Source organism: Mobula hypostoma, chromosome 12 (assembly GCF_963921235.1).
Source record: "Mobula hypostoma chromosome 12, sMobHyp1.1, whole genome shotgun sequence".
Lineage (NCBI taxonomy): Eukaryota > Metazoa > Chordata > Chondrichthyes > Myliobatiformes > Myliobatidae > Mobula > Mobula hypostoma.
Window position 1 is genome coordinate 34777489 of NC_086108.1, and position 13953 is coordinate 34791441.

At 44.8% G+C, this 13953-nt stretch overlaps 1 protein-coding gene across 4 annotated transcripts in view; it reads left to right on the forward strand.

Moving 5' to 3' along the window:
• The window catches only part of nos1apa (nitric oxide synthase 1 (neuronal) adaptor protein a), a 477337-nt gene that overhangs the window by 319812 nt on the left and 143572 nt on the right, over nt 1-13953 (forward strand). For all 4 annotated transcript variants that reach the window (XM_063063836.1, XM_063063834.1, XM_063063833.1 and 1 more), the window contains one exon: nt 10533-10641. In XM_063063836.1, the coding sequence (XP_062919906.1) occupies nt 10533-10641 (109 nt within the window). The remainder of the gene's footprint in view (nt 1-10532; nt 10642-13953) is intronic.

Here is a 13953-nt window from a genome sequence, read left to right on the forward strand (position 1 = left end):
ACACACCAAATGCTGGAGGAACTCAGCAGGTCAGGCAGCAACTATGGAAAAGAGTAAACAGTTGATATTTCAGACTGAGATCCTTCATCAGGACTGGAAAACACGATGAGAGGTTAGAGTGTGAAGGTGGGGGAGGGGAGGAAGAAGTACAAGATGGTAAGTGATAGGTGAAACCAGGAGAGGGAGTGGGGATGAAGTAAAGAGCTGGGAAGTTGATTGGTGAAAGAGATAAAAGGCTGGAGAAGGGGGCAACACACACAAAATGCTGGAGGAACGCAACGGGCCAGGCAGTATCTATGGAAAAGAGTACAGTTCACATTTCGGGACAAGAGAAGGGGCTATCTGATAGGAGAGAGTAGCGGACCATGGAAGAAAGGGAAGGGAGAAGAATGTTAGAGGGAGGTGATAATGTGAGAGAGGGAAATGGGAATGGGAGAATGGTGAAGGGGGGTGAGATAATTACTGGAAGTTTGAGATATTGATGTTCATGCCATCAGCTTAGAGGCTATGCAGCTGGAACACAAATGGAGTGTGGCCTCATCATGGCGATAGAGGAGGCCATAGATTGTTTCGGAATTGGGAGAGGGTTTCGCCGAACACCTATGCTCTGCCTACCAGGAAAAATAGGATTTCCCGGTGGCCACCCATTTCAATTCCACTATGTCAGTCCATGGTCTCCTCTACTGTTCGATGAGGCAGCACTCAGGTTGGAGGATCAATACCTTATATTCCATCTGGGTAGCCTCCTACCTGATGGCATGACCATCAGTTTCTTGAACATCCAGTAATTGCTCTTCCCCTCCATTGCATTGTTTCACCATTTCCCATTCTTGTTTCCCTCTCTCACCTTATCTTCTTACCTGCCCATCACCTCCCCCTGGTGCTCCTCCCCTTCGCTTTCTTCCATGAACTTCTACCTTCGCCTATCAGATTCCCCCTTCTCCAGCCCTTTTTCTCTTTCACCTATCAACTTCCCAGCTCTTTACTTCACCCCTTCCCCCTCCCAGATTCATCTATCACCTGCCACTTAGTACTTCTTAATGCCCTCCCCCAATCTTCATACTCTGACTTCTCATCTTTTTTCTCCAGTTCTGATGAAGCGTCTTGGCCTAAAATGTCGACTGTTTACTCATTTCCATAGATGCTGCCTGGCCTGCTGAGTTCCTCCAACATTTTGTGTGCACTGCTGTGCCTGCACTACATTGACTGGGTTGTCAGATTAAGCAAGGGGGAAAATGCAGGTAAAATAAGAGCACGGTGCTCCCCTCTACTTATGGACAATCATCCCCACACCACTGTGACACATGCTCACTCGATGGAGTGGCCCAATCAGCTCGGGTCAAGAGTTGTCTCAAGCTCCTGTGAGCTGCAAGCCAATGAAGAACCAGTGATCATTGAAAATCGTGATCTTGAAAATTGCTGTCACAAGCAATCGAAGATCTGCAGACGCTGGAAATCCAAGCAACACACCCAGAATGCTGGAGGAACTCAGCCAGCCAGGCAGCACCAGTGGAAAAGAGTAAACAGTCGACATTTCAGGCTGAGATCCTTCATCAGAACCCTTGAAAATTGCTGTGATCTGTGAAAGAAATTGCCTATCATTGTGCCAGGGATGGAAAAGTAAGGCTCAAAGCACAAAAGCAATGCATTAGAGAGTTAGTGCAGCCTCTTTATCAGGAACCTTTTTCCTGAACACTGTGCCATGTACTCCTGAGCTGATTCAGAGTTCATGCGTCTCCCCTACAAGTTACAGTTTCTGTCTTGCTGATGGGAATGACACTGCACGAATTTGTGATGTCATCAGGTGGTGTCAGAAGCTGGACAGGCTAAGGGGAATCTGGGGTCAGTCTTTGTTTCTTTGATTCTATTCTTTTTCTTTGTTCTGCTGTGAATGCCTGCAAGAAAATGAATCTCAGAATCGTACTTGGCGACGTATGCGTACTCTGATAACAAAATTACTTTGAACTTTAGAACTTTGAGTGCCTGGGGCAATTGTCTTGTTCTTGCTAAATGCAAAAAATAACCAGCATGAAATGGAATTTACTTTCAAAACACTCACTGTCACAGTGGCGGGGGCATAGGGAGCAAGGGTGGACCCAAATGCTGAGACACATCTTGTGAGGTTACTTAGATTTAGTTTATTGTTGGATACCAAGAAAGCAAAGCAGAAGCAGGAATAACGAACAGGATAAGGACTCAGGACTACGACTAGGCTGGGACCAAGGGTCTGGACTTGGACTAGGAATCGGCTCCCAGAACTAGAGGAGACATGAAGAGGCTAGGGTATGGACTCCGAGCCCAAGACTGGGCAAGGACCCAGTACCTGGGTCTTGCCTCAGGCTTGGACCCCAGAACCAGGCATGGAGAGGAGGAACATAGAAAACAGAGCCTCGGTCTCGGGAGAGCAGGTACATGGAACCATGGACACATACACAGAACACAGAGTCGGGAGCCCTCCTTGGGTACAGGACATAGGGCCGGGACTCACACACAGAACAGCGACCCGGGACCCCTCCTTGGGTACAGGACATAGGGCCGGAACTCACACACAGAACAGAGAGCCAAGACCCCTCCTTGGGTACAGGACATAGGGCCAGGACTCATGACCCTCCGCGGGGCAACGGCAAGACGGCCTGACTTACCCCACGGAGGCGAGGACAAGACAAGACATGACTCCCCGCAGGGCAACGGCAATACAGCGTGACCTACCCCACAGAGGCAAGGACAAGACAAGACATGACCAACACGAAAGAACACCAGACAGTACCTATCTAGCTCCAGCAATAGAACTAGACCGAAGTGCAGACGAGGGCTAGAGGCGAGAGGGGCAGAGAGGGGATTCAGACAGGGGGGGTAGGACAGGAATCACAGACTGCCAGGGCCAGGACTTGATTCAGAACTGGGAAGCTGCCAGGGACAGGACTTGACTTGGTACTTGAATGCTGCCAGGGCCACGACTTGACTGGGTACGTGAATGCTGCCAGGGCCAGGACTTGACTTGGTACGTGAATGCTGCCAGGGACAGGACTTGACTTGGTACTTGAATGCCACTAGGGCCAGGACTTGGACTTGGAACTTGAATGCCCCCGGAGCCAGGACTTGACTTGGAGCCTCCAGGTAGTGGTGAGCTCTCGACTTGGCCTGGGAACAGTAGACAGCGGTTCTTGATTCCCTCCGGCGGGTTAACTGACGGACCCACCTCAGTGAGGAAACTTTGCAGGCTCGCTTTGGCGAGGTAACTAGACAGGGTTGCTCCAGTGAGGAGAGGTGAATTACCGGCACTCGCTTCGGGTGGAGACTAGGCTTGCTCTAGCCAGATGACATTGGCACGCCGTACCTTGGTGACTTTGCAAACGCTCCCGCGCCGAACGGCTGAAAGCTGGACACTATAAACTACCGGTTCAGCCGAGCATTAATTGCCTCTAATCACCAAAGTCGAGGGACACGGGAAAACAGGGAATCAACGGTCTGGATCGTAACATAAACAAGGTAAATTTAAAGGGACCCCGATCCGGACCATGACACTCACACAAAAAAGCACAGAAAAAATAGTACAATTTCACAATAACTGACTTATTAATACATTTATCCTTATACTTTGTGATTTCTTATTGCAGTGTCATGACTGAAATTGTAGTTAGAGTTTGTCATGGGTTATTGATCTACACAGATTCCAGCTTTGAAACCTAGCCTGCACTGGGCCAGTGAGGTCCTGCTAAAGGAGATGGCAGTATAATTTGTATCATCGTCCATCATTCCATAGTGAAGTGACAGAAATAATGCACTTAAAACAGTTGATGTGAAAGCATGTACTTAATCTGATGTCTTTGTGTTCTTGATAGCTTAATAAATATTGCAACTTCCCTCAGGAAAGCTTGGTAATGACCTTGGGGCAAGCACAGGACCTCTGCTTTGTCTTTGTGAGCAGGGAAACTTGTAGGCGGTTTTATCACCAGAGAAAGACAATAGATAATTAGAGGATAAGATGTTCTGTTAAAGTCCCTCATGGTCCGTCACAAGTAGTATCCAGCATTTATGCCATCAAGTTATCTCAACCTGTCTTTTGGTGTCAGTTTCAAACAAGAGATTTACTTCAGTTATTTTTATCAGCTTCATTTCCCTCTGCCTATTAGTTTAATTACATTTTTGTTTACTGAATTCTTGAGTTTCATCTAATAAGACATCATGCATGTTTGCAGGTCTCGAGGTAAACCCTTTCTGATCAGTGTGCCCCGTCACTTGATATCTGAGCAGGTTATCAACTCCTCTTGCGTACACATCTGCGGATTTTCTGTTTTACATAAACGTAGAATTAAAATGTGTTTACAACTTGACTGGAAACCTAGAATATATTTTCCTATTACTCTTAAGTGCTTGCAGTTGCCCCAGAATGCTTCACAAACCTTATGCTCATCAACATTTGGATCCTTTACATCCCCCACTGACTTCACTCAGTCATTTAGCACTGAATGATCTCAACCGCCGTAAATAAGATAGAGTTGATAAACATGAGAGATTCTGCAAAAGCTGAAATCCAGTATAACAAACACGAATGCTGGAGGAACTCAGCAGGTCAGGCAGCAGCTATGGAGAGAAATGAAGACTGAATGTTTCAGGCTGAGACCTTTCATCAGGAAATGGAAGGAAGGGAGAAGAAGCCAGATTAGAAGGTGTGGGGAGGGGAAGGAGGATAAGCTAGAAGATGATAGGTAAAGCCAGATAAGGTAGATGGGCGAGGTAGGTTGATGATGTCAGAAACTGTGAGCTGATAGGTGGAAAAAATAAAGGGCTGAAGAAGAAGGAATCTGATAGGAGAGGAGAGTGGGCCATGGAGACAGAGAACGAAGTAGGTCATCTTAAAGAGGGTTGATAAGCAGGTGAGGAGAGGAGAAGGGATAAGAGGGGAGCCAGAATGGGAAGGGAGAGAATGGGGAAGAGTGAAAGTGCAGAAATTACTGGAATTTGAAGAAATGAATGCTCATGCCATCAGGTGTTGCTCCTCTAACCCGAGAGTAACCTCATCATGTCAGTAGAGGAGGCCATGGACTGACATGTTGGGATGGGAATGGGGATTAGAATTAAAATGTTTGACCATCAGTAAATTCTCCCTGTTGTGGATGGAGCAAAGGTGCTCAACAAAGTAGAGTTTTTTTTTCTCTAGGAAGATGAGTCTTGGAATTTCCCTACTCAGTGAAAGTAGGGAGCAGAATCTTTGAATATTTTCAAAGCAGAGGTGGATAGATTCTTCACGAACGAGGGGTAAATATGACCAAAAGCAGGTAGGAATGTAAAGATGAAGCTACAGTTAGATCACCCATGATCTGATTGAATAGGAGATTAAAATTGTTGAGTGGCCAACTAATAAACTTCTGATTCGTACGTTGGTGAGTGTGGGTGTGGCTGCGTCTAAGTCACGTACCTCTGAAATTCCCTCCACCGTTCTAACTCCTTCTCTTTGTTCACATAATGTACTGGGTGGGCACAGGAGTACATTCAACCAGAGACTCATTCCTCCAAGATGCGGCACAGAGCATCATAGGAAGTAATTCCCGCCTGTGGCCATCAAACTTTACAACTCCCCCCTTAGAGGGTCAGACACCCTGTGCCGATAGGCTGGTCCTGGACTTATTTCATAATTTACTGGCATAATTTACATATTACTATTTAACTATTTATGGTTCTATTACTATTTATTATTTATGGTGCAACTGTAACAAAAAACAATTTCCCCCTGGGATCAATAAAGTATGACTATGACTATGACTATGACTATGTCTTTCATGACACACCCTGAAACCTGCAACCATCCAAACTTTCAGCCACCTAGTGTGGCTCCATCTTTTGTTCAGTCACACTCAGTTTGATTTCACACCTGCCAAGCATTGTCAAATTAAGGATGCTACGTGAATGCAGGTTACTGAACACTGATGATGTTGAAGTACAGCAACTTGAAATCCAGAAGCCTAAGAAAAAACCTCAGTTGCTGTGTTTACAGTGTGAGTAACACATAAACGGAATATGGATTATTTAGTTATCAGTTGGCAACATCATCACGTAACACGAAGGATAGTCCATGACTCACACCCAGTAATAAATATAGCAGTTCTTTGTTCATAAAAAGCACCCCTAGAATTTACAACAAGGACCAAATTCTTGCCAGTGAATGCAAATACATTGTGTTACCAAGTTTCTATGTTGAAGTGTTTTTCCAAAGTGTTGGTGGTAATGGAAAGGGCAGAATTAACTTATTGAGGATTCCCTGAGAATTCGGTTCGGTTTCTGCTCCCTGGAGTTTTGGTTTTCTGCGAGATACTGTAAGTAAGAGGAGATTGTGTCACTCTGGAAAGGTGGGACCTTACAGCTGGAAGTCTGCAACTGCTGTAAGTCTAGGTAATGGCACGGGAGACTTGAGTCGCTGTGTAAGCACTAAAGGGTTTTGCCTCAGTACTGCTGAGCAAGCTCCTAGTAACTGCTGCTGAGTCCAAGAAGCTTAAGTGGTGTCAGGCTTTTCTGAAAACATACATTTAATAGGATCTATATGAATATTTTATAAGGAATACCAAATATTGAGTTGCAATAAGAAATAACTTTTCAAAATAGAGTTTGAGGAACGTTATCGGTATGTGGCACCTGGGCTTTTCTTTAGTTTTCAGATAAACATATTTCCTTTATGTGAAGTTGCATAACTTATTAAATTAATATTCATTGGATTCTGACCATTAAATATGCATTTTAATCCAATTGCTTTGCACAATTAGAAAAATGAAGGTGCTGCAGTGTCAAGACAAAAGCTGGGCCGGAGGAACAATCAAATCTTCATGAAGTTGATTATTCACCAATTCTGCTCACCAGACTTGGAAAAGCTTGCAACTAAGTGCTGTCCATTTTACCTGCTATGAGAGATTGCAGTGATTATTTTGGTAGCAGTGTAAGTTCCACCTCAGGCCAATATCAAACAGGCTCTGGATGATCTTAGCAATGTGATCAACATGCACGAAACAGCACACCCTGACACCTTCACCATCATTTTGGGGAATTTTAGCCAGGCCAGCGTGAAAAAGTCACTAAATAATTACCATCAACAAATCACTTGTAGTACAAGAGGAAACAACACACTGGACCACTGTTACACTAAGATCAAGAGTGCTTGCCATGCTCTACCATGCCCACACTTTGGAAAGTCTGATCACCTGGCTGTACTTCTGCTCCCTGAGTATAGGCAGAGACTGAAGACTGCTGCACCAGTAGTGAGGACCAAGAAGGTATGAACATAGGGAGCACAGGAGCACCTATAGGACTGCTTTGAATCGGTGGACTGGACAGTAATCAGGGATTCATCTTTGAATCTGGTTGAGTATGCTGCAGTTATTACAGACTTCATTAAAACCTCTATGAATGAGTGTGTGCCTACAAAACCTTGCTGTACATTCTCAAACCAAAAGCCATGGATGAACCAGGAGGTTTGTTGTGTTCTGAGGGCTAGATCTGTAACATTCAAGTCTGGCAACCAAGGCCTGTGCAAGAAAACTATGTATGACTTGTGGAAGGCTATTTCAAGAGTGAAGAGACAACTCCAAGTGAGGTTGGAGGCGACATTGGATGCATGTCAACCTTGGCAGGGTTTACAGAAAGTTACTTCCCATAAGACGAAACGCAATAGCATGAATGGCAGCAATGTTTCACTACCAAATGAGCTCAATGCCTTCTATGTCTGCTTTGAAAGGGAGAATATAACTACAGCCGTGAAGATCCCTGCTGAACCTGGTGACCCTGTGGCCTCTGTCTGAGAGGCCAATGACAGGATATCTTTCAGCAGGGTGAACCCTCGCAAGACAGCAGGTCCCAATGGAGGACCTGGTAAGGCTTTGAAAACTTGTGCCAACTAACTGGCGGGAGTGTTCAAGGACATTTTCAACCTCTCATTGCTACCGTCAGACGTTCCCAACTGCTTCAAAAAGGCAACAATTATGCCTGTGCATAAGAAGAGTAGCGTGAGCTGCCTTAATGACTATCATCCAGTAGCACTCACATCTACAGTGATGGAATGCTCTGAGAGGTTGGTCATGGCTGGAATGAACTCCTACCTCATCAAGGACCTGGACTCACTGCAATTTGACTATCACCACAGCTGGTCTATGGCAGACGCGATCTCATTTGCCCTTCAAACAACCTTTCATCACCTGGGCAATACAAACACCTATGTCAAGATACAGCACAGATGTTTGGTGACTATAGCTCAGGGTTTAACACCATCATTCCTACAGTCCTAATCGATATGCTACCGAACCTGGACCTCTATACCTCTGTTTGCATTTGGATCCTAGACTTCCAAACTGGAAGACCAGAATCTGTGTGGATAGGTATTAATAGATCCTCCTCGCTGATGATCAACACTGGTGCACCTCAGGGGTGTGGGCTAAGCCCACTGCTGTACACTCTCTACACTCATGACTGTGTGGCTAGGCACAGTCAAATGCCACGTATAAATTTGCTCATGATACACCCATTTTTGGCAGAATCTCAGATGGAGACGAGCGGGAGTAGAGGAACGAGATATACCGGCTGGTTGAGTGGTGCCACAACAACGACCTTGCACTCAATGTCAGCAAGACCAAAGAGCTGATTATGGTGATCAGAAAGAGGAGGATGAGCCAACATGAACCAATCCTTATAGAGAGATCAGAAATGGAGAGAGTGAGCAATTTCTAATTCCTGGTTGTCAAGATCTCTGAGGATCTAACCTGGTCCCAACATATCGATGCAGCTATAAAGAAGGCAAGACAGCAGCTTTATTTGATTAAGAGATTTGGTTTGTCACCAAAGACACTCGGAAACCTCTACAGTTGTACCGTAGAGAACATTGTGATAGGCCGTATCATAGTTTGGTATGGGGATGTAGGGGGGAGAGACTATTGCACAGGATCAAAAGTTACAGAAAGTAGTAAAATTAGTCAGCTCCATCTTGGGTACTAGCCTCCATAGTCTCCAGGCCATCTTCTGATATCTCAGAAAGTTGGCATCCATCATTAAGGAGCCCCACCACCCAGGACATGCCCTCTTCTCATTGTTACCATCAGGGAGGAGGTACAGAAGCCTGAAGGCACACACTCAGCGATTCAGGAACAGCTTCTTCCCCTCTACCATCCAATTCCCAAATGGATATTGAACCCATGAACACTACCTCACTTTTATTATTTCTGTTTTTGCACTATTTTTAATTTAACTATTTAACATAGATCTATATATATATATACTTACTGTAATTGATTTACTTATTTTATTCTTTTCTATATTATCATGTATACAGTATGTTGTACTGCTGCCGCTAAGTTAACAAATTTCACGACATATGCCGGGGATATTAAACCTGATTCTGATTCTGACTCTGATTCTGAAACGTGGCAGAAAAGCAAAATGCTGCAGATGCTGGAAATCGGCAATTAATACTGATAGATTCTTGCAACAGATCAGGCTACATTTGTGGTTAATGAATCTTTAGTCAGAACTTCTTTGGCCTTAGTAACAGCATGTTTCTGGATGCTTCTGATGGGAATAAATGGATGCAAAAGTTGCCGTGACATTAGATTTTTCATAGTCATAGTCATAGTCATACTTTATTGATCCTGGGGGAAATTGGTTTTCGTTACAGTTGCACCATAAATAGTAAATAGTAATAGAACCATAAATAGTTAAATAGTAATATGTAAATTATGCCAGTGAATTATGAAATAAGTCCAGGACCAGCCTATTGGCTCAGGGTGTCTGACCCTCCAGGGGAGGAGTTGTAAAGTTTGATGGCCACAGGCAGGAATGACTTCCTATGACGCTCTGTGTTGCATCTTGGTGGAATGAGTCTCTGGCTGAATGTACTCCTGTGCCTACCCAGTACATTATGTAGTGGATGGGAGACATTGACCAACATGGCATGCAACTTAGACAGCATCCTCTTTTCAAACACCACCGTCAGAGAGTCCAGTTCCATCCCCACAACATCACTGGCCTTACGAATGAGTTTGCTGATTCTGTTGGTGTCTGCTACCCTCAGCCTGCTGCCCCAGCACACAACAGCAAACATGATAGCACTGGCCACCACAGACTCGTAGAACATCCTCAGCATCGTTTGGCGGATGTTAAAGGACCTCAGTCTCCTCAGGAAATACAGACGGCTCTGACCCTTCTTGTAGACAGCCTCAGTGTTCTTTGACCAGTCCAGTTTATTGTCAATTCATATCCCCAGGTATTTGTAATCCTCCACCATGTCCACACTGACCCCCTGGATGGAAACAGGGGTCACCGGTACCTTAGCTCTCCTCAGGTCTACCACCAGCTCCTTAGTCTTTTTCACATTAAGCTGCAGATAATTCTGCTCACACCATGTGACAAAGTTTCCTACCGCTAGTTGGCTAGTATCACTGACATTAAAGTATTTGAAGAGTTGGCCTCTGAGGATAGTGTCAGCCTTGTCTATTGCACTCCATGACATAAGACTGTGGACTTTCTAATGGGCATTCTATTGTTCTCATTCCTCACAGGATATTCTACGTATCACATGACTCCCAGGACCTCAAGATTTTCAGTTACATTGCCAGAGATGGTTCCAGCAATGTTTTCAGATGCAACGTCTTCAAATCTAAGAAGAAGGTAACTTTTACACGATGGATACTCATTTATATGCAAAGTTAAAATAAGCCATGTTGTTCAATTGACTAATAGTAGTGTTTAAGCAGCATTAAAGCCCCTTTTGTATCTTGTATCAACATAACCTTCTATTCCTTTCTCCATTATGTACTTCCTAGCTTCCTCTTCAATACATCAACATCGTTTGCCTCAGTAAGTTTGTGTGGTAGTGTGTTCCTGTTTCTGATCTTCCCCCAGGTTGAAGCATCACAGCAATCAAATGCTTCATATCCTAAAAAGTTCTGTCAGGTCACCCATCCATTTTTTTTCTTGCATGAAGAGCAACCTGCTCTCCCATGAATCTTTTACCTTTTTTAAAGGGAATTTTCATCCCCAAACCCCACAGATCTGCTCCATTGGTCAATATTTGTTTCAGATACTGCATAGGCCTGGTTTCCAGAACATTCTTGTTCTTTTTCTTCGCTCTACTCCTTGACTGGTTTGGGCACATGGCCAAGTGGTTAAGGCATCGTACTAGCGACCTGAAGGTCATGAGTTCGAGCCCCAGCCGAGGCAATGTGTTGTGTCCTTGAGCAAGGACACAATGACACCGGTGCCAAGCTGTATGGGTCCTAATGCCCTTCCCTTGGACAACATCGGTGTCATGGAGAGGGGAGTCTTGCAGCATGGGCAACTGCTGGTCTTCCATACAACCTTGCCCAGGCCTGCGCCCTGGAGAGTGAAGACTTTCCAGGCACAGATCCATGGTCTCGCAAGACTAACGGATGCCTTCCCTGACTCCTTGACCACCTTCAGTATGCTGTGAGGGAATGGAGGGAGGTGTGAAGGGGGAGGGCAATCAACAGCACTATATCTGCACTCTCCAATAACAAAGTAGGGAGCTTACACCATAATATTACTCTCCTTGCTGTTCGTAATGTGCCCAGAGTACCATAATGAAGCCAACATCCCTGTCACCTATAAGAATAGCATTCCCTTTTCATAGTTGCTTCATCATCACCATATCTGTTCCCTGGATGAGGTTTTCCTTTCCGGAAAATCAGAGATGTCTTCCTTCAAAAAATATGATTTCCCTTCCTTCATAATTAACACTGTTCTCACCCACATCTCCTTCATTTCCTGAACATTCACCATCACCCCATCTTCCCGCCACCTTAACAGGGATAGAGTTCCTCTTGACCTCACCTACCACTGCATTCAGCACATCATTCTCCACAACTTTCGCCATCTGCAACGGAATCCTACCACCAAATACATTCTTACCTCACCCCCCCCACAACTCTCCACTTTCCGCAGGGATTGCTCTCTCTATGATTCCCTTATCCATTCATCCTTTCTTGCACTTATCCTTCCACCTGCCCTTTCATCTCCTCCTTTTACCTCCATTCCGGATCCCAAACAGTCCTTCTAAGTGAGGCAGCACTTCACCTGCAGATCTTTTGGGGTTGTCTGCTATATCCGGTGCTCCCAATACAGCCTTCCCCACACTGGTGAGATCCAGTGTAGGCTGGAGGGCGGCTTTGTCGAACACCTTCACTCCAACTGCAACAAGCAGGATTTCACAGTGACCAGCAATTTTGATTCCAAGCTGCATTCCCTTCCTGACATATCGGTCTACGGTCTCCTCTACTGCCACAATGAGGCCACTCTCAGACTGGAGTGGAAAACACCTCATATTCTCACTCGGTAGCCTCCAACATGATGGCATGAACATCAATTTCTCTTAACTCCAAATAATTTTTTCCCCTTCCCCTTCCCTCCTCTTTCATTCCCCACTCAAGATCTCCTCTTACCTCTTCCCTTCACCTCATCTGCCTATCACCTCCCCCGGTGCCCCTTCCCCTTCCCCTTCTCCCATGGTCCACTCTTCTCTCCTATCAGATTCCCTCTTCAGCCCTTTTCCTTTTCAACCTCTCAGCTTGTCACTTGCCCCCTACCCCACCCAGCTGGCTTCATCTATCACCTACCAGCTTGTGCTCCTTCCCCTACCCCACCTTCTTTATCTGGCTTCTGCCCCCTTCCTTTCCAGTCTTGATGAAAGGTCTCAGAATGAAACGTCAGCTATCTAATCCTTTCCATGGACGTTATCTGACCTACTGAGTTCCTCCAGCATTTTGTATGTGTAAATGAAAGTGATGGAAATACCCAGGTAACATTTATCACCCTGAGAGTCCCTTGCCGCATCCAGAGCATGTCCAAACTGCTGAAAACTTAGGCATTTTCCGTTCTTGTTTTTGATTCAAAGCATCTGCAGTATTTTCCTCTTCTATCTCTATAAAGGTGCAGGTTCATCTTCCAATGGACAATCATCAAAATGATGCCAGCTTCATAACAACAGCATCTACATACGAATATAGAGTATACCAAGCTCAAAGCAATTACCCTATGGCTTTCCTGCTGGAAAATGGAATGCTCTGTGTTGAATATCCACTGGAATGTTAAGATGTTTCCTGGGAATATACAACTTTTTTAAAAAAATTATAATATTTTTGTGGTTATGAAATTCCTGGAGTGATTTAAAGGAAATCCAATTTGACTGTGTGATTTGGCCCAGCTTATGACTTGTGCTTTGTTCCAGCACTGTTGCTGTGGCAACAGTATTTTTCAAGCCACGAACAAGGTCAATCTCCATTGAGAGAGCCCTTCATGGTATTACAGATGAATCCACATTTTCTGGATTCTAAATAACATCAGCACCTTTAACGTGCCTTAACTCTATACTCAGAAGAGTGTGGAACGATCCAAGCTTTGTTTTGGGGCATTTGAAAATAGAGGATTAGATAGTAGAATGTGTAGAGATTATACCCAAAAGTGGCCACAAGATTCATAGCGGTGAGAAGAAGGTAGTGGAGTTTGTGTTGAATGTCACTGACCTGGCAGTGCAGCCCTGAACCTTGTCTTCAAATAGCCGGTGTATATCTCCTATACCTCCAGCAATTCTTGTATTCACTTCTGATTTCCAGAAGACACTGCATTATTTCCAGATTTACATCTGGCACGAGATTAATATGGTGGGCATTATTTCTAAACAGGATGGAGGAATCGAGGACTAGAGATCAATGGGTATATAGGGGAAGTGAAGTATGACATGTGTGAATCGTCTATTACACAGTTGGATTGCCTTGCCTGCAGATGTGGTGAAGGCTGGTTCCATGGTGACCATCCGTATGGAACTCAATAAATACATGGTGGGAGAAATTTTCAATGGTTCCTATGTGGAACTAATAAGTTGCTCTGGTAGGGAGCCGGTATGGACACGATGGGCTGAATGTCCTCTTTTGCTGTAATCATTCTATGATTCTAAAGTGTACCAAG